The 24,722-nt window shown below is 57.8% G+C and overlaps 1 protein-coding gene across 9 annotated transcripts in view; it reads right to left on the reverse strand.

The window, feature by feature from the left end:
• Window positions 1-24,722, reverse strand: part of SDK1 (sidekick cell adhesion molecule 1) — an 829,158-nt gene that overhangs the window by 70,354 nt on the left and 734,082 nt on the right. For all 9 annotated transcript variants that reach the window (XM_082362848.1, XM_082362846.1, XM_082362847.1 and 6 more), the window contains 4 exons: window positions 13,882-14,076; window positions 12,240-12,441; window positions 5,407-5,510; window positions 3,670-3,740 (listed from right to left, as the gene is read on the reverse strand). In XM_082362848.1, the coding sequence (XP_082218974.1) occupies window positions 3,670-3,740; window positions 5,407-5,510; window positions 12,240-12,441; window positions 13,882-14,076 (572 nt within the window). The remainder of the gene's footprint in view (window positions 1-3,669; window positions 3,741-5,406; window positions 5,511-12,239; window positions 12,442-13,881; window positions 14,077-24,722) is intronic.

Here is a 24,722-nt window from a genome sequence, read left to right on the forward strand (position 1 = left end):
AGCGCTCAGGGACGGGCTGGGGCTGGTGCAGCGGGCTTTCCCAGACCGCGCAGGTCTGGGGGGACCTGTGCTTGGGGAGGGTCCACGTGGAGTCTGAGGCCTCACGGCGAGTATGAGACAGAGCTGGAACTCAGCTGCTGTCGTCCTGAGGCCTGAGCCCATGACTTCCCATGACTTCCGTTTCCTGGAGCACAGAACAGGGATTCCCTCTGACGCCTGTGGGATTAAGTCCCGATGGTTCAGCGGAGCACAGGAGGCCCTAGAGAACCCGGCTCCAGCGTGCCTTCCCTTGAAACAGCACCGAAGCCCAGTAGCCGTCACACCTCCAAGCCTTTGCTCTGGCTGTATGTGATGTTTGGATAGCCGTCTCCCTGCCCTTTACTGGGGGGAGTGAGGCAGGAGATAGATGGGCCCCAGGCAGAGCAGCTGGAGTTTGTCCCCTGTGGGGCGACAAGGGCAGAGAGAAGCTGAGCCCCGCCCAGATAAAAGATAAAGAGACCACGTATTTCTCATTCTTGAGATCAAGGAGACCTGCCCCGACTACACACGTGCAGAAGGGCCCCTCGGAGGTCAAAAGGGACGGGGTGCCACCCTATAGTAGGTGATGTCAACCCACCCATAGGCCTCTTCGCTAGAATCCATCTCGGCTAAGAGATGCGCGCGCACACATGGGAGGACCCTGAGATAAACCAAATACGGACTCAGAACCAGGCAAAGCAAGATGACTGGCCGAAGGGAACCCGGAAGAAATGCCCCATGTAAGTGATTCAAACTACCACAAGGGTGCAACTCTCTCTGAGTCCAGCCGTGTGAGTCTACTCACACATATCCTTTTTCCTCCTAATAAACACTTTACTTGTTTCACAACTTTCCATCTCTTTGTGGGAATTCACTTCTACAAAGCTGATGGGCCAGGGCCGTGTCCCTGGCCACTGGTCTAGTGACCAGGATTCAGGACTCTCACAGCTGCAATGTGACTTCAATCTCTGGCCGGGGAACTGAACTGCTGCTTCAGGCCGCCGCAGGCCGAGGCCACCCGAGATCAGGAGGACCATTCATCCTGTCACCTCCCGCCTCCCTCCAGTCAGCGTCAGCTGTTCCCCTCCGCTGGCTTCGCACTAATGCGTGTAGAGCTCAACGCACTAAACGGAAGCTCTTCAAGGTCTGGAATCTGTCCCGTTCACCTCAAGGTGCTCAGCACCCCACGCCGGAGCTGGTCCTCTGCAGACAACAGAGCACGTGGTGAGGAAAGGAACGAAGGCCAAGAGCTGTCCTGAAGAGGCCCCGCCGCCCCGTCCCCTCTGCCCAGGCAGCTGCAACACTCCTCTTAGGAAGGCGCCCTGTACGGCACTGAGTCCCCCCCTCCCCCGAGTCCATCGTGCGTGATGTGATCTGTCCCTTAGGACGTTTTCTTTGATAGAAAACAGCCTCAAAATCCACTGCAGCCACACGAGGGGAAATGCATTTGAGTGACAGACTGTGTGACCCGCTGGAGGTTTCAGAACAGCCAGCTTAAATGTTGTGATCAATTCAGAGATGTGAATGCGCAGTATGAGCTGCGCTCAGTGTGGACACAGAGCCGCCGCTGCCTAGAACACACACGCAAATCCTTAGATTCCAAACAGCACTGGACCCGCGAAAGGCACAGATTGATCATCCTACTAAGAGGAATCAAATCTGACAGAGAGACCATTCAAATGGGTCAACGGCCTTGAAGTTACAGGCAGTGTTTGCATTTTTAAACAAATTACAAAAAATAAAAAAGTTTACAGGTGAAACATTTCATTTGGAATGCAAATCTATATTTAAACGTAGTTCCTTTGTTCTGCTCACTCTGATTTAGTAAATTACTCGTAATTTTAATTATACTTCCATTGCCTGGCAGTTGACAGGCATTTATTTCCACAATGCATCATACTGACCACCTCCTGCTCAGGCTTCCTGGAATTAGTTTGTTCTGCTGGGGTCTGAAGGGGGACAGCTGACAGACACACAGGCCAAGCACCTTTGGTGCGGCTCTCGCCACTTCACAGAGTGTTCTAACCGCAACTGAGGGCTTGCAGCCCAGTGGCCAGAGGCAGGATGGCCGGGCTGACAGCCAGCACCTCGTCCACAGCCCTGTGTTCGGAGGCAGTGAGGTGACATAGCCCTGAGCCGCTGCCTTCACAGAAAAGGAGCTCACCTAGTTACCGGGAAGCCAGACGCCAAGCCTGCAAACAAAGCACAAACCTGGCAGAATTCAGCACAGCCCGAAGGACCTACCTGCTTTTGGTTGATCATGTTAGTGGAGGGTGGGAAACAGAAGGGCTTGGGACCTTGAATTTCCATTTTGAATGTTTCCCACCTCCCGTCAGAGACCCTGATGGAAGTCAGGGCTGTAGAGGTCTAACGGGCCTTGGATCAGCGACCTTGCAGTGACGTCAGAGGTCACCTTTGACCTCCTGTCTGTACGGAGGAGGAAGCTGGGGCCAGAGAGGCCTCTGGGGATCAGAGTCACGCGATGGCAAACTGGGGCCCGCAGACGGAGCCCAGGCCCTGGACCTCTCCTGGGGCTCCCCGTCCCTTCCCGTCCTGCCCTTCCTGTGCCAGCGCAGTGCACCCGGCCAAGAGAAGCCCTCTCCACTCTCCAAGGCCACGTCCAGACCATTATTTGTGCTTGGTTCCCGCTGATTCTGGCTGTGATTCCGGCATTATCTAGACGATTATCATCAACCCGGAGGAAGACTGTCATGCCCACACAGACCACCCTCTGGACCCCCAGCCCACAGCGGCCACTCCTAGGCAGACCTCAGCTCCCCGTGGCTCTGAACCCAGACCACAGCGCCTGCCCTCTGTCTGCCCTCCCTACGGCCTGCCGGCTGTAGGCACTGCCCCCGCCCAGGGCGGCAGTCCCCCTTCTGGACTCAGGAACTTCCCTTGTTGGCCAGATGCTGTGCCCATGCTTATCCCTGCCCGTGGCCCCTGCCCACTGGTCTGTGTGCCTGCCCGGCCCAGCTCCAGCCCTGCTCCTGAATTAGCCCCCCAGGCCCTGGCTGGATCCCTCGCCCTCCGCTGGGCTCGCCCTCGGGCAGGGCAGCCGTCCTTGGCGGTTCTGCCCCTCGTTACTTCTGTCCTCAAGGCACCTCATTGTTAGCAAAAATGATCCAGAAGTGGAAATAAGGCAAAGAGAGGGCAGCAGGTCCTTTCAGTGTTGTATTAGAGCACTGTTAACAGCTCACGGGATTATCTGATTATTTAGGAGAAGGTTCCTTGGTTTGACTAAAGACTTGGAACTAACAAAGATACGTGTCATCCTGTTGATGTTCTGTCTGGTTGGAAACAATTTCTGTACAAACGACAACCCAGCAGGACGTGAACCAGTCTTGCCACAGAAGCCTTGCTCTGTCTGCATCCTTCTCCAAAGCTCAGTCCGTCTGTGCTCTGGGCACCCCCCTTGCCGTCCTGCTGGTCCCCTCAGGGCGCTGAGCACGAGTCCATCATGCATGCCACGACAGTCCTGCCTCTCCCGTCTTGGAAGTTACACTCACCATTTCCCCGCACAGCGTTTAAGCCCGACTGGCGTGTCCCCTTTGTCCCACTCCACCCCGACCTGGGGCCCGGCAGGTGCCAGCTGACCACGCGGTCGCATGAACGGTTTTACCAAACACCGTGGGATTCTGGGGCCCTTACCTGCCACTGGATCAGAACAGACGAGGTGGTGTGTGGCGTCACAGAGACAGAGCTTGGAGGCTCTCCCGGAACTGAAACACGAGAAAGAAGAAGGCAAGGATTAGGCGGTCCTGCCTGTGCTCGGCGGCCGCTTGGGCCAGCTCTCTCCCGGTCCCGGTCAGGAGGCAGGGCCAGGTCCAGCCCCCGGGGAAGCTGGCTAGCCAGCGTCCAGCCTCCCTCTTCCCTGGGGATGCCCTTCCCCCACCCGCCAGCCTGTGTCCAGGAGAGAAGGAACCTCATCCTGGTCGGGCGATCACAGCTCACGTCCCTGACCTTCCCCCCGAGGCGGACCCCCAAGACAGACCCCCAAGACAGACACGCGAGTCTGGATCTCTCCACGGGGAGCTGCTCACACCAGAGGAGGTGCCCGGAGAGCCCCTGCGCTTCCCAGGTCTCCCGGGGGCCACCCCTCCCCCAGAGGAGGGGCATCATTTTTTTTGAGGTGCTCAGGTCGGAGCGACTTCTGAACAGGACAGATGATCAAGCCAGGCCACAGCGCCCCTGGCTTTACACACGGACGTGACTGCCAGGGACGGAGGCTGACTTCCGGGGGCTGGAGGGACGTCTGCCCTGGGCTGGGTCTCGGCGGCAGCTCTGCTCTGCTCCCTGGGGGACAAGGTCGGTTTGACCCCTGCCCACAGCCCTGCCCTCTGGAGTGTCTGCCATGCTCAGCAGGCCTTCCCGACAGCCCTTCCCCACCTCTGCTCCCGCTGGGCCTGGGCGGCCCTGTCTCAGCAGACGGATTGGCCTCCTTTCGGCTGCCCCACTGTGACATCCTGAGACCCGGCCCTGGTGGCTTCTGCTCTGTTGCAAATAACCTCTGCGTGCTCCTGAAGAGCTAGAAGGGTCCCCAGAACCCCTGAGCCGGTCCTTCAGGTCACTGGTGGCCTGGTGTTGGAGAAGCTGCCCTTCCAGGTTACAGAAAGAGCAGAGCTGAAGGTGGGGGGGGTCCCAGGGCGAGCAGGCGGAGATGGGCTGGCTTGAGCCTGGTCTCCTGCTGCATTCACTGGGGGAGCGGGTGCTCTGGGCGGGTCTGCGGATTATCATAAAGCGCCGCTGGGCCAGCTAAGGGTTGGGGTCTGCAGTCCGGGATCAGAGCCCAGCACTGTCACGCAGCAGCATTCCTTTCCAAGCTAAGCACCTGCCTGTCCGCTGGGTGGACTTGGGGACACCGTCTCCGGGCTCCCTCCGAGCCTGGTTTGATTATCGATTGCCAAACAACCTCACAACGGACCTTCGGGCCCAATTCCTCTGAGCAGGACAGGGCCGGTGAAAAGCCACCTGGAGCTGTGAGGGGGTCTCACTTCCATCACTTAACTGTGCTTCTGTCAAGTGACAAAGCTGGGTGGCTCGTGAATGAGAAAAATGGGGAAAACCTCTTAAAACGCAGGTACCCCACGACATCTATCTTTAATGACCCTATAAGTTATTCAATCTCAGGGATGCTAATGGACGGTCGGGGTTTGGAAGCCAATCAAAGAAATCTCCCTCCGTGTGGAAGCCCTTGAAGTCTTGATTTACGGCCCTGGGCTGTGCAGGAGCGCCCAGCTTCTGCTGCTGATTGAATTCCACTGCCCACGGCCACTCCCCCCACTCCCCGGGGTGACCCCTTCCCGGCTCAAGACGAGAGTGGGTCTGTCCAGGAGCCAGGGTTTCGGGGCGCAGAGGCGGCAGTGGGAAGTGGGCCCCCTTGCTCACCGTCCTGCAGTGTGGTTACCGCCTCTGTCTCCGCGCTGAAGGCGCTGTCCCCAATGTCATTGGTGGCCTTCAGGCGCAGCTTGTAGGAGGTGAAGGGCCTCAGCCTGAAACACGGAAGAGACCAGTGACCGCGGAGACCTCCGCCTGCCCGCGGGCCCAGGCGGCGGCGAGGAGCGGGCATTCTGGGGCCGGGGCTGAATCCCTCCGGGCAGCAGCGAGCCGGGCCCCCGGGACTGTCTGGGGAGCAGCTCCCCAACACCCGGCCCCGGCTCACTGGCCGCTCTGGGAGACAGGAGATTCCCGGGGCGGGGGGAGCCCAGAACTTCCCAGCGGGGGGATGGAGCTCTCGCCTGGGGCTCCTGGGGGAGGGACGACCACTTCCCGTAGTCAGAGACACCTGTGCACAGCACATCGCTGCTCTCTAGCAGCTCGGAGAACCTCTCAGCAGGAGCTAATCCCGCCGGCGCGGCACGCAGCATCTGGAGCGCGGAGGGCAGGCGCTCGCCCGGCCCACCTCCTCCCTCGGCCCGAGCGCTCCCTCGCGGAGCTCCGTGCCAGGCGGGGCCCGGCTCCAGGGGCTGCCCCTGCCCCCCTCACCCCCCCCCCTCCCGCTGACCGAGCCAGACGCGGTGCCAGCGCCGAGCAGCACAGCCCATCTAAGCCGCAGGGCGGCTCTGCAGGGTAGAGCCGTCACGATTCCCGTTTCACGGTGAGGGGGCAGAGGCCCTCGCCCTCCACCGGAGGACGGGTCAATGGCTGGGGGGCGGACGTTGGAAGAGGGGTCTCGTCTTGAAGTAACACTGCCTCCCACCTTAAGCAAGGCCAAGACAATGTTGGCTGTCCACGTGAAAAGATGTCCCCCTCGGCCCACGGATGAGGTTTTCGGGACATTAATGCACTCCTTGGTGCCACCACTGCAGGCTTCCCCTCTCCCTTCCGTCCTTCCTCCCTCCCTTCCATCCATCCATCCCCCGCCCCCGCCAGACGGTCCGTGTGCCCAGCGCAGAGCCGCACCGACGACTGAGGCTTCAGACAAACTCCGCTGTGTGCACGACACACAGACTTTCACCCACTTTCCCGGCGGCGCTTCCCTACTCAGCCCCGTTCAGCAGCCGGCTGGCCGGCCGACCGCGGTCACCGCCCTTCGGGTTTTACTTCCAGAGGAGCAGAGGAGGGCCCTGCGTCCTCCCTTCCCTCCCAGCAGCGGCTGTGTCTCAGGCAGCGGCCCCGCTGTCCTCTCGGTTTCCCGGACCCGAAGATCCGACGTGATTCTAGACGCTCCCTCCCCGTCCCTCGAGTCCAAACCATCTCCAAGTTTCCTCAACTCGGTCTAAGCACAGCCCTCCCTGCCTCAAACCAACCCTTACCCTGGCTCTGATCCAGCCTGTAGACCAGTGGTTTTCAAACTGAGCACTGAGGAACCCCTGAGACTCCGAGGAACCCTCTGGGCTTCCAGGGCCTCCGTTCCCACTGCATCAACCAACAGCAGCTCCACTTCCATCTGGTCTGTAATTGGTTCTGGGTAACACTTTGTTAGAGAAAGGATTCTGCTTTTTGAAACACTGACAACCATTTCTGGAAACCATGATCAGAAAAGTTTTCTCTACCTCTGTTTTCACATCGCCTCCTGCGTAAGGCCGATGGCAGCAGTTCTCTGTGAGCTGACACCGCAAGGGCTGCTCCCGCTTCACAGCCCCCCAGAGCCGACCGCACCCTGCTGCTCGCTGGTCCGTCCGCGCCCCGATGCCACAGCCAGGAAAAGCGGTGACGGGCAACCCCGTCTCGGCCCTGGCTTTAGGGGAGACGCTTCCAAAGGCCCACCCTGAAGGACGGTCTGGTTTTTGGGTGACACCCGTTATTCAGTTAAAACAGACAAGTAAGTTCCCATCTGTCCCCAGCTTCCTAGGAGGGATTTCATGAACGGTGGAGGTGACCACGTCTTTCCTCCCCCGGCCTCCATCTCACCCCGTCTCCCCATCTGGGCTGAACAGCAGCGCCCACACCGTGAGGCTGTTGCCGGGATGAGTTCAGCAGACGGGCGGACGGGAGTCTGGCCCACAGCCGGCGCTCGGGACAGAGCAGGGGCCGTAGTGCTCTTGCCCTGCAGGTGTCAGCTTCACCAGCCCCAGGCGACGCCTGTCCCCTGCCCACTGTCCCCTACACCCCGTTCATTTCCTCGTCTCCTCCAACACAATTTGTCATTAACTGTTTCCTTGACGACTGTCTTATTTACAAGACTCAGGACTCCCTGGGGACAGGGACAAAGGCCTCATTTATTGCCTTGTCCCCAGCACCAATGGCAGTGCCTGGTGCCCAGGAGGTGCTCAGTGAATACCCGCATAAGGGATGAATGGCTGGGGTGACATTATCTGTCTCTGAAGTTTCTTGGGAGGGTTGAATAAGAGGACACGTGAATATCAGCACAGGTCCGGCACATGGTAGGTGCCCCGGAAATGACCCTTGTCTTTATATGTAGCACTTTTATTATCTAGTACACTGCCATTTAGAACATAGTAGTGCCCATGACTTATTACATTATATTCAGTACTTCACTGTTCTCTAATGATTTCGGAATCTGAGGCCGAAGGTCAAGCTATTTGAAGACCACCCTTTCTTTCCTGACCTCCGGGGTCTCCAGGAGTCGGGGGCACAGCAGGGGAGCAGTAAAGGATGGCTGATGGCTGGATGACATCTGATGACAGGTCTGTGACAGATGGGCTGGGACGAGGAGACTGGGAAGCAGAGCCCCCCGCATCAGACCTGCGCTGTGCAGACTCTCCCCTTTCACAGGACCGATGACTGTCCCTGGGAGTCTGAGCTGCAGGACTTACCCTCTCAGTAGGAAGCCCTGCCAGGCGCCTGAAAACAGGCAAAGAGCGACTCGGAGGCCGTGAAGGGAGTGGCCAGCTCATCGCCCTGGAGAGGTGACCACGGTTACCGTGTCCGCCTCCTGGTCTCCATCCTCTGCAGGAGCTGCTCCTTTGGATTACTGGTCTAGCTTCTACCCTGAGCACACCCTCAACGTCCCATCCACCCCAGCCCCTCGCTCCCTCCGGGCTCGCCCCTGGGCACAACAGGAGTCCATGACTACTTGACAAATGAATAAGGAACAAGCCCTCCGATTTCCCCCAGTTCTGCCCTCTGTTCACTCTTCCAGGCCTCCTTGAGCCTCTACTTTGGAGTCGGCCAAGCAGGAATTTAAATTCTGGTCCCGCCACTCCTAACTGGGGCACGCCGTTTAATTTCTCTGAGTCTCACTCAGTTCATCTACGAAAACAGAGGTAACGATACCCACGCTTCCAGGGGAAGTTAAATGACACAACCCACCTCATGAAGTCTGGCAATCTGTCACAGAGTAGGCGCTTAATAAATGTTACTTTCTCTTTCCTGTCTTCCCAAAGGCTGCCGGAGAGGGCAGGTTCAGAGGAACAGCAGGGCCCACGGTTACTGGACACACAGTCGTCACCGGAGCCCACACCATCACTGCTCTGTCCTAAAGGGACATCCAGAATGCCCACGTGGCTCTGTGCTCAGACCTCTTCTCTTCAGCCACACTGCATTTCTATGGGATGCAACCATCAACCAGAAACCGGTGATGCTGAAATAGGTCCCTCAGACCCAACCCCTCCCAGTGCCCTGGACCCACATTCACCAGAGGTAGGTACAGGCACGAGATGTGGATCGTTAAACTTTTTGTTTTAAACTTTTGTTTAAACGTTTTATGTTTTTTTGGCCGCTAGCAGACTTCATGCAACTGGCAGAAGTAAAATGTAAAAAGAATGTTTAAAAAAAAAGGAGAATGTAGCTGTCAGGACTATGAAGCAGGAAGGGAGATGACACGGTGGTAGTGTGCAAGACATCGCTTTGCCGGGATCCTGCCCGCGACATGTTTCCTACTGATACGGGAGGAACCATGCGTCCTGGTTCTGGCCCATTAGGAAACTGACAACAGTCTCTCCTGCACCAAATTAAACTGTCTGTCCTGAAACATGGACCTCTCCTTTCCAACGCGAAGTCCCAAGCACACCATTGGTCGGTTGGAGGCTCCTTGACAGGAGAGGCAGTTGGGTTTTATTGCTCTTCTTTCTTTCACATGGTTACACGAGGAGGTGGGGTTATTTACGGCCGAGGGCACGTTCTAACCAAGCCGGGCGCCCAGCGCACTGGAGTGTGCTGTACGAAGTAAGCTCGGCATCCTGGCCACGCTCGCCCGGCACAGGAGAATCCTGGCCCGGGGGGTGTGTCCGCAGCAGAGTGCCTTCCTCTGCAGGGGGAGCTGTGCCTTGCGGGTCCCACGGCTGTCGTAAGGCTGGCGGGCTCCGCGGGGACAGGCTTTGACTACTCCGGGGGCCTTGTTACTTGGCCGTCCGTTCACTGCTGTCAGTCACTGAGGCAAATCTTCGACCCGGAGCTGAGAGGAACCCCAGGATGGTTCCTCCAGCCCCGTGTTTCACTCCTCCAAGGCCCCGTGGCCACTCAGGGGTAGATAGACGGACTGCTGAGAGCTTGGGGTGTAGATGAAAAGCACTGCCCGCTACATCTGGACCCGCGTTAATTAGCTGGGTGCTGGTTTGCATCCGTGAGGCTCTGAGCTACAGGCCCAGGGAATGTCCGAACCACAAAGGGATCCCCTCCCCCATTCAGAGAAGCTGAGGCCCCTTCGCTGCTTAAGACGCGTCTGCTGCCCCACGCCCTCATCTGCACGACAGAATAATAAAAAGTCTGGTCTGTACCCCACAGGCCTCTCTCTCCACGTGGACGAGCTGTGGGACAACACGTGGGAATTGCTCTGGAACTGACGGAGGGCTGCGTGATGCTGAGGCAGTGATGGTGGCGATGACGTTGACGGCAGGGAAGACGGCGCGGGAGGCTTCACCACCAGGTCGCCGTGGGGAGCGTCTCGGAGGCGCGCGTCCACACTGATGCCGTTCCAGCCTCATCTTCCCACCACGAGGAGGGCGCTTACAGCTGCCGTGACTGTCACTAGTGTTCTAAACCCCTCCGCGCCAGCAGACGGACCTGAACAAATGTCGCCTTTAAGTAGCAGGCAGTGACCTCGGCTCTTCCGGAAGCAGAACGTGTGCATGGGGACCGTCCATCCCTCATCTTCAGACAGAGCTGACAGCTTTTTCGATCGTGGGATGAGGGAGTCACTCAGACCAGGTATACCACTTGGGGTCCCAGGAGGCCGCAGCTATAAGTGGTGAGTTGCCTTCCTTCCTGGCCTGTGGCTGCCGCTGAAGGTCACCTCCAAAGGGGGCGCCCGTTCCGTGCGCCAAAGCAGAGCTGCCGGCAGGTCCCTGTGAGCCGCCCGGGCTGCTCATGGTCATCCCGTCAGGATGCAGGCTGGCCACACAGCCTCCCGGGCGGGCAGTGACAGTGGCCACCACCGCCCGGAGCCGACAGCACCCGCCGTGGGCACCAGCTTCACCCCTGTCGGTGCCGGCTCCTTGGACCAGGGGGGTGGTCCCCTTCTCCTTCAGCCCCGCTGCTGGCACATGTAGGAGAGAGTGACAGCGCCACGCTCCAAGCCCAGCCCTGAGCTGTGCCTCCGGGGGTCTCTGAGGATGCCACAGCTCATGGTCTCTGCTCAGCGGACAGCAGACTGGCGGCCTTGCGAGGGGGAGGGCGGGGTGCCCAGGGGGGCCCACACGTGCTCCCTGCTGGCTGGGCAGGGCTGCAGGCAAGGTACCAAACCGACCTCTGACCCTGTTCCTCACCCGTGGAACTGGGACGGCAGTGCCCGGAGCTGTCGCGGGAATTCCACGAGGAGGTGGACGTGAATGCGGCACGGTACCCGGCACGCGGCTCGTTCTGAACGATGAGGGGACCTTGGTCCGCCTAGGAAACCATGGTCCTGGCCTCCTCCGTCCTCCTAGGAGGTCCTGGCAAGGGTTCTAGCACCCACGGGGGACAGTGGGACCCACTACTTAGTAGCCCCTCCCCAGCCCCGGAGCATGAGCCTGGCAGAAAGTGGCAACGCCAGGGCCGGGCGGGAAGTACAGTGAAGATGCCAAGGTGTCTCCCCGGGCTGCCGCCATCACCCTCCCAGGCGGGGGGCTTCCACGCGGGCGGACGTGAGGACGCAGGGCCCGAGGCCACTTCGTAGACCTGCCCGTCTAGACTGTTCCATCTGTAGGATTCTGGCGGGTGACGTAACCCCTCCCAGCCCTAGGCTCCTTCACCATAGGAGGGGGGCGGCCGAGAGAAGAGGCCCAGGTGGGATCACGAGACAGCGGGTCCAGCTGCGGCCGGCGGTGCAGCCCCTCCCTCCTGCCCGGCAGTTCACCAAACAGCTGGCTCGGGTGCGGGGCGCTGCTCCTGCCCCATCAGCCATCACTAAGGAACGGCGGCCCCCAGGCGGGATCCGTCCACCTTGCTGACGCAGAGACAGCACAGAGAAGGGCCTCTCTGCGGCCTGTGACACGGTGACAGTGGCAGGCTGGGCTGCCCTCCCCGCCGCCCCCCACTCTGTCCCTCCCGACTTCTGCCTCTCGGACACTGGGGAGTGTCAGTCCCACTCCCGGGCTCAGGGCCCCACCGCCTGTCCATCTGTGCCTCGTCAGTCCCTGGGGCCTGGTGTGGGCAGACCATCTGTGCCCGGCTGCTCGGAAGGACGGGCGGGGAAGCGGCCCGGGTGGGCGTCTGGAAGCGGACGCAGGGTGCAAGGACTACCGGGTCCTGGCACGGGAGCGCCAACTAGAAGAGGAGACCTGGGCTTTCCGTGGCGCGTCCCGCGTCCTGCACAGACTCCCTACTCAGTGGGCAGGAGCTGGCTGGGGAGGGCAGGGCCCCCGTACCCCGGGGGAGGGTCCTCCTGGCCCTCTGGGTACCTTTCAATGGCACAGGCTGTGGCCTCGTGGCTGATGGACGAGGAGTAGGTCTGCCACTGTCCCCGGGGCAGCTCGCGCAGCTGCACCGTGAAGTACCGGATGGGGGAGGCCCCATCGCTGCCCGGGACCCACTGGAGCCACAGGCTGCGCGCGGTCACTTCCGCTTGGGGCACCAGGAGCTCCCTGGGGGGCGCCGGCCGCTCTGCAACCAAAAGAGGACAGATCAGGGGCACGTGAGAGGCTCGCAGTGAAATTAAGCAGGGGGAGGCACTGTGGCTGCCCAGAGAGTCGGCTGCATGGATTAGATGATCTGCAGACTGTTCCTGGTTCCGCAGGGATGTGAGGGTCTCTGACTTCAGCTGGGGCCCAGCTTGGATCTGACTGGAGACCCCTGCTTGCTCTTGGAATGTTCCATCCTCAGAGCAAAGAAAGACAGACAGACAGACAGGAGGTGAACCCACCCATGCTCCCCGACGGCACCGCCATATAAGGCATCTTGAATGACACCTGGGTGCCCCGAGCATCTCCAGGTTCCTTTGGACTCTCTCCCGCTTTCTGATTTTGGGATGAGTGCATCTTTAACACTGATCTCCTCTCCCTGGAAGTCGACCTGGGCCTGCAACTGTAAAGGCATGTGGAGCAGGGGTGCCTGGGGGCTGTCACTGGCCACTCCGTGCCTGCAGGAATGGGGACTGGGACGCGGGGAGCGGGGCTGGGACCTGGCTTCTGAGTGGGGGTCACTCGCCCGTCGTCGCCCTGTCTCCTCACCCCATTGATTTCAACAGAGAAGCCCCACAGAGGGAGGAGTCATTCTTTAACTGTTTATCATGAAGAGTATCGATTCTGATTAGAAGGTGCGGCGTGAAGTAAAGCAGCAATTGATTGCCGGCCCCAGGTGATGGGCTGCCAGGGGCCCTTGCATCTAACTTAATCAGCGTCCTTTGCTGAAGCACACACTCGGCCGGGCGGTTTCTTCTCGCCCCGAGCAGCCTGAGTCCTGCCCCCGCTTCTCAGGCCCCTCCCGGACCCACTGGAAGGGACAAAGCTCCCCTGGGCCCCCTCTCCCTGAGCCACGCGGACCGAGGCCCTGCAGGCCCTGGCGGTGCAGGTGTTCCAGCTGTGGGACAGGGTGCAGGCGGAGGCACGTGGCGGGCAGGGGACAAGGCTGCCTCCTTAAGGGAGTTCACGTCAGTACTTGCACTCGGGTTTGGTTTAAGTCACATTAAACCCTGAGCAAAACTCTTTCCCCCTCCCTCAGAGGGGCTGCATGGGCTCTAAGGAGGATGGCAAGAAACAAGGCCTGCGGCTCTGAGCTGCCTGGGGGAGAAACTCAGCCCTGGATGTTCCCCGCACACTGAAAGCGCTGGCCTGACCGTGTTCCGGTGGGGGGAACCTGCAGGAAGCTCCGGTATCGCAGGGGAGGGGGAGGGGGAGGGGGGAGAGCTCTCTATCTTTGAACCTGGGAGGATCAGGCCTGAGAGCCCAGCCTGGGCGAGGGTTGGGCCGTGAGACCCGCTGTGTGTCCAGCTCCAGGTAGGCTCAGCGGTGCTTAAAGAACGCGCAGTTCGCGCAGTCACCCGCCCCAGGCACACGGGACCTCCCCTCCCCCGGCCCGGCAGGGAATTGGGCCTCACGATCTTACCTCTCTTCTCGGTGGTGATGACGGTGGCCTCCAGCGGCTCCCCCCAGCCCTGCCTGGTCTTGGCCGACAGCCGGAAGACGTACGCGGACTCCGGGGCCAGCTCAGTGGCCGTGAACTGCCTCACGGTGGCGCCGACCTCCACAGTGGTGAACGTGTTAGGGCTGCTGCTGGCCAGGCGGTAGGCGATTTGGTACCCTGGGGGGGGGCACGAGGGCGGCTGGTCAGCTGTGCCCTCACTCACGGGGAAGCCCCCAGTCCCGCCACCCGGGAAACCCCACAGAGCCACGTGTTTCTGCGCCGTTTCCCTCTCCCAGGCCAGCATCTGAGCTGCAGGCTGGGGCTCTTGGGAGAGAAGCCAGGCTCAGTGATGAAGGGAGGGCCTCGGGGTGCCAGGCCCCCTCTTCTTCCTTCACGGAACTGGATGTGAAAACAGCTTCCTCTTCCCTGCGGTCCTCAGCGCCCGGAGGACCCAGGGAGCAGTGCGGACGGCGGGGGCTTTCTCTGTCCCTGCCCCCCGCCCGCCTTCCAGGGGCCCTGCCCTCAACCCCCAAGGGTCTTCTTGCCTGGAGCGCCCTTCTCCAGGGCTGCCCCGGAGGCTCTCACACCTGTGCTCAGACCACGTCTATCTGTCTGCACACCCCGCTTCCTCCCGCCAGCCCAGCACTCCCGCCCCTCCCAGAAGCCCCACCCCTGCGGCTCTGAGCCGGGGGCTCCCCTGAAACAGCTCTCCCCACTGCCGAGGAAGCAGAAGGGAGTACATCAGCTCGGGGCAGGCCCCCGGCTCTGACCGTCTCTCCAAGTCCCCTGATCATCAAGGGTTCATGGTTGATCGGACTTCATTAAGGACCAGGCCTCCCCCACCAGGCCCTGCTGGGGCCCCTCGGTCCGCATCTGAAGAGGCAGAGCGGGCTTGCAGACCCGGCCCGAGCCTCCTGGGCTCCCAGACAACTGCGGTCCAGCCGCTGAGTCCTGCGCTAAGACCAGAAGTGGCGGTGCCGTGACCTCCACACCGCTAATGACAGCCAAGCCACTCAGTTCAACAGGGACCCTCAGGGGACCAGGGCAGCAGCGCTGAACCCAGCTCTGCCTTCGCAGGGCGTCCCATGGGTGTGACGGCCCCGTGGAGATGGGCTGCTGGCCCTCGGGACAGGGCCTCCGGGCCTCAAGCAGCCTGCGTCTCTGTGGCCTCCTGCCCCGGGTGGGCATCCCCGCTCCTGCGGTCCTCCCACTCACACAGCCTTTGGCCCCATCAGTGGCCAAGCTTCCCGGCACCTGCCCGCCTGCGTAAGGAGCCTCAGCCCGCCCGCCACGTGGGGGGCCAGGAGGACGATCCCGTGGTGTCAGACACAGAGTGTGCTCTAGCACTCAGCCCCTAACCACTGCGGGTCACTACCACGGCCACACGGACGGGGGCCGGCAGCCCAGCCCTGTCCACAGTGAGCACCGTCACAGCGTGTTTGCAGGACCCTGGACAGGCTCTTACAGCTCTGTTCTGCCTCCGATGGTCATCCTCCCCGCCGTGGCAGCCAGCTGTCCCGGGGTGTCCTGCTGGACACCTGTCCTTTCCCATCCACTGACCGACGACCGGGGGCTCTTCTCCTGGACCTCCCCTAGCACCTCCCTCGCCCCTGCCTGGTCCTGGGGGAGGGGGCGTCTGGAGTTCGGGTGCATCGGGAGCCCGAGCCCAAGCCCAAGCTCTGAGACTCCCGGACACCTAGCGTCCTGAGAACGAGGGCAATGTGGTCAGCGTGGCCACCGCGGCAGAGCCCTCCTGTTGCACGCCTGACGGTCCTCGCCCCCCGAGCCTCCGGTGGTCCTGCCAGGGAGCAGCAGAGCTCAGAGAGGTAAGCAGTCTGCCTGAGGTCACACAGAAAGTCACCAGCAGAGCTGGCCTGAGCCCTGCATCCGTCCGGCTCCAAAGCCTTCACTCTCCACCGAGTCACACTGTCCCGAGAAGCGAAAGCATCCGCCCCAGGCTCCCAGCAAAGGGAGTGGGGCCCTTGGTGTCCTGCCCCACGAGAAGAGCGTGTCTCCCAGGGACGACGGTGCCCCGGGAGCCACAAGATGTGGGAGCATGTGCCCGGGCTGCGCTCCAGGGTCCGGGAGAACGTGCCACTCCCTGTAGCCCGTTGTAGGTCCTGCTACTCATTTCCGCTTCACCGTTAACACCTCTGCGGTCAGCATTTGCTTTGTCAGAGTCGGTTTCCCTTCCGATCCTCCAGGGGGTTTGTGTCTGTTTTGGTCCTTCTGGTCCTCACCCCTGAGAGTCCCAGGTGATGCAATGAACTCGGTCCTCTGACTTTCGACAGCACCCGCTGGCTCCTCACCCCTGAGAGTCCCAGGTGATGTGATGAACTCAGTCCTCCGACTTTCGACAGCACCCGCTGGCTCCTCACCCCTGAGAGTCCCAGGTGATGCGATGAACTCGGTCCTCCAACTTTCGACAGCACCCGCTGGCTCCTCACCATGACCCGTGGTGGAAGCGCTCACCTCCCCCTTGTCTCTCACACCATCCATCCTGATTAGTTACATTATTGCTTGTATTCTTCCCTGGCCTGGGCCTTTACACTTTAGATCCATTTATCTCTCTGTTATTTGATGTATTAACCCCCAGCTCTCTTCTGAAGCTCACCCACTGCTACGAGAGTGATATAAATCCATGTTTTTACACCAGCTCTGACCTCAGTACATCTACGCCGGCTTTTAGGTGTCGTATTATTATTTTTATATTGTCAGGATTTGCAGGTGAAAAGCGACGCCCACGATCGGCAGATTTCGAGGAGCACAGGAGGAGATCAGACGGCATGGGGGCAGCCTCTGTCCGAGGGCGGCACGGTCCGCGTGGGCATGTGGTTCATCCACAGAGTCTGCAGCAAGCCTCACAGGGGACTGGGGACCTCTATGTCTCCCTGGCCACTGGAGGAAAGTCTGTCTGTGCCCTGTACGAAAGCAACTGACCAACGTCATTATCACACGCACATTCCCAAACTAAAGCAAGGAACTAAGGAAAGGTATTTTGCACAGGCAAACTGAACTTTACAATCCAGCACAAAGACTACACAGGCAGCAAAGACCCCCAATAAGAACATGATCAAACACAATACTTTAAAAACCTCAAGAGGGAGGTGTGGCCCAGGGTGAGTGAGTACGGCCATTCGAATACCACTCTTAGTGATGAAGAGATACCAACCCTCCCCAAAGAAAAAGAAGTAACTTTCCGTTAAAAACAGATGAATGTATGTATGTCTGAGACCCGGGCCCTGTCTGCGTACACACTGAATTTCTGCGTAGGACTGAGCTGACCAGGTTTCTTTTTCAGAGTGTGAGACAGCATGTCTACACCTGAGACGGCGGGACGAGCAGAAACCACCCGACCAGCACGCCCAGGCACCGGGAACACCGGGGCGGCCGCTGCCGTGCAGTTAACACTCGGCGTCCCGGGGGCCCCCGACACCCGTCAGGGAGCTCCCCTCACGACCCCACCAGCCAGCGTTCGGTCCCTTAACTTGTCCCTTCGTATTTCGGAGAGTCATGTGTGTGTCATTAAGACGCCTCATTAATTCAAATCACCTTTCACCTAGTAAGCCTGAATTAATGAGGATGTATACACTTTTAGGAACAGGACATGATTACAGATGTGCTTTCTTTATCCTTTATTCTTTATGAGGTTTCATCTCTTCTCAGATTATCTGCCACTGGAGTTAAAAATCCTGGGATGAAACTCAGATTTTGTTCAAAGGTGCATCTTTGTGAGCTGGGATTTGGGAACGAAATGGGAACCAGTCTCCCTGAAGGTCCTCCCCTCCCCTCCCCTTCCTGGGCTGGCTCAGGTCTGCTCTCCATCAAAGGCTCCACCTCTGCCCTCCCCCGACCCCAGAGCACAACCCTAGGGTGACCCTTGACCTCGTCTCCACCTGGGCGGTGCCTTCCCATGGTCCCTCGCTCACTCTTTGTCCTTTCTCTTGCCGGCCTCCTCGCCATCCTGGCATTGGATGGTGTGTTGTAATGCTTCTAGATGGTCTCTTGTCTGTCTGTCTGTCTCTCAGAAGCCCCTGACCACGTAGCAGGATGTCGTCAGGAGACCCGGGTCCTAACCCAGCCTAGCTTTTCTCACCTCGGGCAAGTGTCAACTCTCGACTTTTTGTTTCTAGCTACGAATAAAGAAAAACATCAGCCCCCGCTCATCAGGGCCCCTGTACTCCAGGCGCGTCACCCCTGCCACGTGCAGACCTCGCAGTGGTCTATGGTCCACGGTCCACGGGGCACATGACAGCGTCTCCATGTCACACCCGAGGACGGGGGCACGGGGCACCCAGTAAACAGGACAGAGCTCCCTCCTGCTCTAAAATGATAGGATCCTGATGATGTCAGGGAAAGGGGGACAAAATAGAAAACAACTTGGCCACCCAACGGGATATTTTCAAGGTGACTGTGGAAGAGCGGGAGAAATCAGAGAGCTTTCAGATGCAGCAAGAAGCACGTCGCCCGGCCAGAGGCTGGACTCCAGCACGAACCCCCGTGGGCGACGTCCCTTCTGGAGGGGACACGTTGTTTCAGAAAGCAGCCGAAGAAATGGGGTGCCTGGAAGAGCCTTGGGGTGCCTGTGCAGGGAGGGGCTCAGGCGAGGGGCGGGTCAGGTCCCCCGCGGCAGGGCCTGGAGCCAAAGCCGCCACGTCTGAGCGGGGGACAGACAGGCGGCGAGGAGCGGGCGGGCTCACCCACGGCTGCAGAGACCAGCCTTCGGCCCGGCCGCAGCCAGGGCGCCGTGCCGGCTGTAAAGGCAGGACACGAGGACAGTAAAGTGTGCAGCGGGACAGCACAGTGACACAAAGGATGCACGCCCTGCATGTCCAGTCCACAGGCCTGCTGTGGGTCACCGTGGCCAAGCTGCCGGGAGATGAGCACTGAGCTGCACAGCAGGGTGGCAGGGGTAGAGAGGCTGGGGCTCTGCCCCACACGGGATGCTTCCCATTCGATGGGTATTTCTGCCTGAGCCCCGAGGGCTCCAGTCTACCCAGAGAACTGCATGACATCTGGGCTGTTCTACCTGATCCGGGTCCCACATGGAGCCACTGGGAGAAAATTCCTCGGCCCGAGGGATATATTTGTATCTTCCTGTTATTTGCCCTAAAAGAGAGACAATATCCCTACTGTCCCCGTTCTGTGGTGTGTCGATAGAGATGAATACCCGCACCTCACCTTGACACGGACGTGATGAACAACGGAGAGGCTTCTACACAGAAACGGCCAAGAGAAACAGCCGAGCGCTGGCTCGCAGGTCAGGAGCAAGGAGGGGAGAGCAGAGGGATGAGGGCGTTTGGGGGACAAGGCTCGTCATGTGATTCTGGGTCCAGGAAGCACAGAAACACGAGCTGAATGTCAGCGACGTGAGGTCAGAGGCCACGGCCACGCGAGGAAGGAACAGGGAGAGGGACCCACGGCGGGAGGAGAGGCGCCCAGAGCAGCCTGCTGTTGAAGGTCATGGTGAATCGTGCTGACACAGGCATTTGGAGAAGCAAGGCCACGTACGAGCCGCGGGGCCCCAAGGCGAAGATGAAAACCGCGGGCAAGAGAAGCCTGAGCAGCTCGGAAGTGCCCGGGAGATGAGGAAACGTGGCTCGTCTAGAAAATCAGGACCCAGAGGGGACGAGGCTCCAAGCAGGAGGCAGGTTCCGGGCCGCCCGCGGGGGAGGCGCAAGCAGGAGAGTCTGAGACACGCTGCTGAGGACGGGAGGCCTTTGTGGGGGGTCTCGGCCGCCTTGGTTCAATGAGCTGGCTGTCGAAGGGCCCCAGAATTATTTTGAGAGAATCATGTAGACATTTTAGGTGGTGGCAGGCTTTTATAAAGACTGGATGCTTCCTGGGCAAACAAAAGGCGTCGATCTGAGAGTCACCTGTGCGGTGACCATCCCCGGGGCCTCGAGGCCAAGGCCACGAGTGGGGTCCGGTGCTGCCGGCCCCTCTGCAGGCACTGTTGTGGGGTGTGGCTGGTGACAGCCCCACCAACGCCCATTCCTGGTTCGCAGAACCCACAGCAGCTGAGTCTCCCTGCGGGCAAGCGTCAGCCTAGCCCAGATGCCACCCGGCTCGCTGGTTTTATGGCTTATCCGTTTGAGGGCTGGGGGCAGACAGATGCAACAGTGGAGGAAATGATGCATTTGCGAACTCGGATCGTACTCAGTCGAGCCCCTAATTCCCAGCAGAGTTCTCACTCACCCTCGTGTGATAAGCTGAAGGTCAAGGTGCAGCCGTCTTGGGCAAGCTGACTTCTAACCGGGCAGAGGGGGAGGGTCTGGCGTGTCTGGCAGGGCGGACCCGCGTGGGTTTGAAGAGCACGTGCATCACTTGAGCGTAACAGCATTTGAGGGACTGTGGGGCAGCTGGCAAGTGGGGGAGGGATGGCCGCTCTCAGGTGGCTCCCACCACGCCCCCCAAAGCAAGGCTCTAAATGCCGCCAGCTCTCCCGGGTAAAATACTGACACAAATAAGCAAGTGTTTTTCCTTCTAGGCGCCCCCAGTGTTTCACGCTGTTAATCTCTTTTGGAAATGCAAGAACACGCTTTGGTATAGATTACAAAAGCACTCGCTGCAGAGGTGGTTATGTACTCAGAAGGCCACGCCGCCGGAGCGGGAACACTGATTCAAGGCCCCTGGATGCAAAGTGAGTCTCGAAGAAAGATGTTTTCCTTTGTCCCCTGTGGACACCAGTCTGAACCTTTAGAAATTGTTTTCCCGTCTTTCCTACAGCATCTACCATTTAGTGCGCTGGCTGTAATGATATCCAGGTGACAGGTTACCCAAGACAGCGTTCGTTACGATGACCACTCAACGCCGTTACAGCCACGCAGGCTCAAGTGTGATGTCTCCCACTTTGGAGGGACGCGGAGCACTCTTTCATTTAGCCTCTGTTTGGCCACGGTTGGAACCGTCAAAGGATTAAAGTACGACCCCCTCCTTACCTGGAGTTTTGTGATTTTTCAGTGACCCCCAGGGACTACAGATCCACACCCAAACTTCTCAGTGCCTCAGGGGCGTCCTGTAACCTGGCCCCATGCTGCCTTCCAGCATAAACCCTCCGTTCCAGCCGCCAGGGTGGCGGAGAGCAAAGCCGTGCCACCCGCCCTTGGTGGGTGCGGAGTAAGTACTGAGTGTAAATACACAGCGATGTAGAACACTCCCCGGTCCGAGAGAAGGGGTGAGACGCCGAACGGCCACAGCGTTCCAGCTGGCGCTGGCCAGGCACTTGCTGGGAGGCGGGCCCTGTTCTGGCTTCTCTGTGCACCGCGTACTGGCCCTACCAGGGAGGTACACGCCGCCCCCCTTGAGGGTGGGGAAGCCCAGGCACACGGAGACTAAGTGACTGGTGTGAATTCACTCGCCGAGGTCGGCGCCCGGCCACGTGGCTGCGGGGTTGCCCCCTCCACCCAGCCTGTCCGCCACGCAGGGTTTAAAACACAGGGGAGGCTTCAAAGGGGGCAGCCCGTGCTGCGTCTCACCCGCTGCAGCCCGAAGAGGCTGGGCCGCGTGCGACCCTCTGTCGTGCCACACCTGCCCTGAGGTCCCCGTGGACACGACGCCCGGCCAGTGCCCGTGGTGGGGCTTCAGGCCATGTCACTGCGAGTCCGGGGTGGGGAGGAGAGGGGAGGGCCGTCACTTTTTAAAATAATTAATTAATTAATTAATCTTTGGCTGCGTTGGGTCCTCGTTGCTGCGCGGGCTTCCTGTAGTTGCGGTGAGCAGGGGCTACTCTTCGTTGCAGTGCGCGGGCTTCTCGTTGCAGTAGCTTCTCTTGTTGGGGAGCACGGGATCTAGGCTCGCGGGCTTCAGTAGTTGTGGCACGTGGGTTCAGTAGTTGCGGCTCACAGGCTCAGTAGTTGTGGCACGTGGGTTCAGTAGTTGTGCTTGTGGGCTCTAGAGCGCAGGCTCAGTATTTGTGGTACACGGGTTTAGTCACTCCACGGCATGTGGGATCTTCCCGGACCAGGGCTCGAACCCGTGTCCCCTGCATTGGCAGGCGGATTCTTAACCACTGCACCACCAGGGAACTCCTGAGGACTGTCACTTTAGAGCAAAGAACGGAGGGACCCTGGTGCACTCTGAACCCCAGCAGAGGAGGCCTGTCTGCACGTGAGAGTGACCGCTCGACCCACCAGGAAAAAGCCAAACAAACAGATTCGATGATGTGAGCTTTTAAAGTTTATGTGAAAAGCACTATAACCGAAACTAAGAGGGAAAACTTTGGCAACAGATGTGACACTTAATATTCTTAGTGATCATATGGGCTAATATTTACTGAACTGAAGGTCCTGACCCCAGAGCCAGGCCTCCAGCCCAGATGCGACCTCAGGGCCAGGCCGCTCAGCCACTGGGTCTTTATGTTGCTGCCAGTGTGTAAAGAGTATGTGAAAATCAACAAGGAAAGGGTGAGTCCCCAAGAAACAATGGTCCAAGGGCCAATGTTATGGGCCAAACTGTGTCCCCTCCCCAGATTCATATGTTAAAGTTCTAACCATGAGCACCTGAGAATATGATTGTATGTGGAGCCGGGGTCTTTACAGAGGTGATTAAGGTAACGTGAGGTCATGTGGGTGGGCCCTAATCCAATAGGACTGGTGTTAGGGAAAGGAGGTCAGGACACAGACACACGCAGAGGGCAGACCATGTGAGGACACAGGGAGAAGACGGCCGTCTACATGCCAGGGAGGGAGGCCTCAGGAGGAACCAACCCTACCAACACCTGGATCTTGGATTTCCGGCCTCCAGAAGTGACAGAAAATAAATTTCTGTTGTTTACACCGCCCACTTTGTGGTATTTCATGCAGTCCTAGCAAACTAATACTGGACATAAACTGGAAATTCCCAAGAGGAAAAAAAAAACTTGTGGCCAAGAAACTTTGAAAATATCCCCTCAAAATATAAATAGTATACTTTACCTATCAAACTGGCCAAGCTAACACCCAGTGCTGGTGAGGGTGGGGTGACATGGGCTAATTAACACAGTGTTTCTGAAAATTTGAAATGTGTGTGAAGATCCTTAAAAATGTCCTAACACCTGCTCTGAGTTATTCTACTCCTAGGACTATATCCTGAGGAAATCACCAGAAATGCTACAAACATTTACCTCTAAGGATGGTAGTCTCAGATGAAAAGCCTTCCTGTCATTTAAAAATAATAAATATGAGTAAACTATCACATATAGAATGGATGAACAACAAGGTCCTATTGTACAGCACAGGAAACTATATTCAATATCCTGTAATAAACCATAATAGAAAGGAAAAAAAAATAAACATGATATTAAGTAAAGGAAAGCTTCTAAGTGCACCGTTGAACTGGCAAGAGGGAAGGAGAAATGGTACGGATTGGAGACGAAACGGGAACAGCGTTTCAGAGATGTTAAGATGCCCAGGGCAGCCCAGGGATAAATGAACAAGGAAGGCCCGGCTCATCTGCTGTCGGGGAAATCCAGCATAAAACCACAAGGAGACACCACTGAGCCTTCCAGGATGGCACAAAAAATTAAAGTCTTGAGTCTACCCAGTGTTGGCAAAGGTGTATCAAGCGATGGGGACCCACGTGCCTGCTGATGGGAGGGTAAACTGGGGTTACCACTTAGGAAAACAGTCTGGCGTCACTGTGTAAAGTGGAAAATGTGCAGACTCTATGACCCAAGGAGGCTGTGCCTAGGTGGGCACAGGTGCACCAGAAGGGGAGCCTCCGAATGTCCATGTCAGAGAACAGAGGGGTGACCTGCTGTACGCAGGATTGGACCACCCGGGAGCACGTTGATGCCGCCATAGAGACAAGCCAAGATTCACAAGGTGGAAAGAAAAAGCAAGTCACAGAAGAATATGTAACGGGAACTTATACAAAGTGTATAGCGTGCAATGCTAATATTAAGTTGTTTGGGCTTCAACATAACACTAGTACAATCATAAAGGAAAAGAAAGCAATGACAAACACAAAATTCAGGGGCGTGTCTACCTCTTGTTGGGGTTTCAACGGTACTGGTGGCGTTCTACGTCTTCAACTGGGAGCAGGGACATCTGTATCTTTTTATTATTCACTATAACATAAATACACTAGCATGAAGAGATTCCTTTGTAAGTATGAACTATTTTACAGTTCAAATACTAGAAAATGACTGGGAGAAAAAAAGTTGACATTTTTAGGTGGTGGAATTGTGGGTGATTTCCATTTTCTTCTTGTTACTTTTGTGAATTTTATTTAAGAATTTTTTAGTGAATATGCTATTTTTATTTTATAGTTGCCCTTTTTAAATTATAAAATATTTCAAACATGCAGAAAAATACTTGGAATAATATAGATCACACACCCATGTATTCATCACACACTGAACAAATCTTGAGATTTTGCCAAATTTTTATGTTTTGTTTTTGTTTTTATAAGAGAGAAAATATGACAGAAAAAAGTTGAAGCTATCCTGGTGGTCTTATTGGATCCTCTTCCTCAAAGGTAACCCCTATTCTCAACTTACTGCAAATTCCTGCCAAGTTTTTATACTTTTACTATATACGTGTAGCCATAAATGATACATGGTAATGTCTGTGGAGTGCTTAACTGTACAGAGACATTCTTAAGCTGGATATATTCTTCTGCAACTTGCTTTTCTTCACTCAACAGATGTTTGTGAGACTTATTCATGTTGACACATGTAGGTCTTGTTCATTACTTTAATTGCTACCGTGATTTCTGCTGTAATGAATAGCCTGCAATTTACCTTTTCATTGCCTTACTGATGGACATTTGGATTGTTTCCAGTTCCTTCTTTTTTAAAATTTTCTGTTCTTTAAAGCAGCTCTGCAGTGGATCTCCTTGTG

Source organism: Balaenoptera borealis (genome assembly GCF_965194805.1).
Source record: "Balaenoptera borealis genome assembly, chromosome: 16".
In the NCBI taxonomy this organism is placed as follows: Eukaryota; Metazoa; Chordata; class Mammalia; order Artiodactyla; family Balaenopteridae; genus Balaenoptera; species Balaenoptera borealis.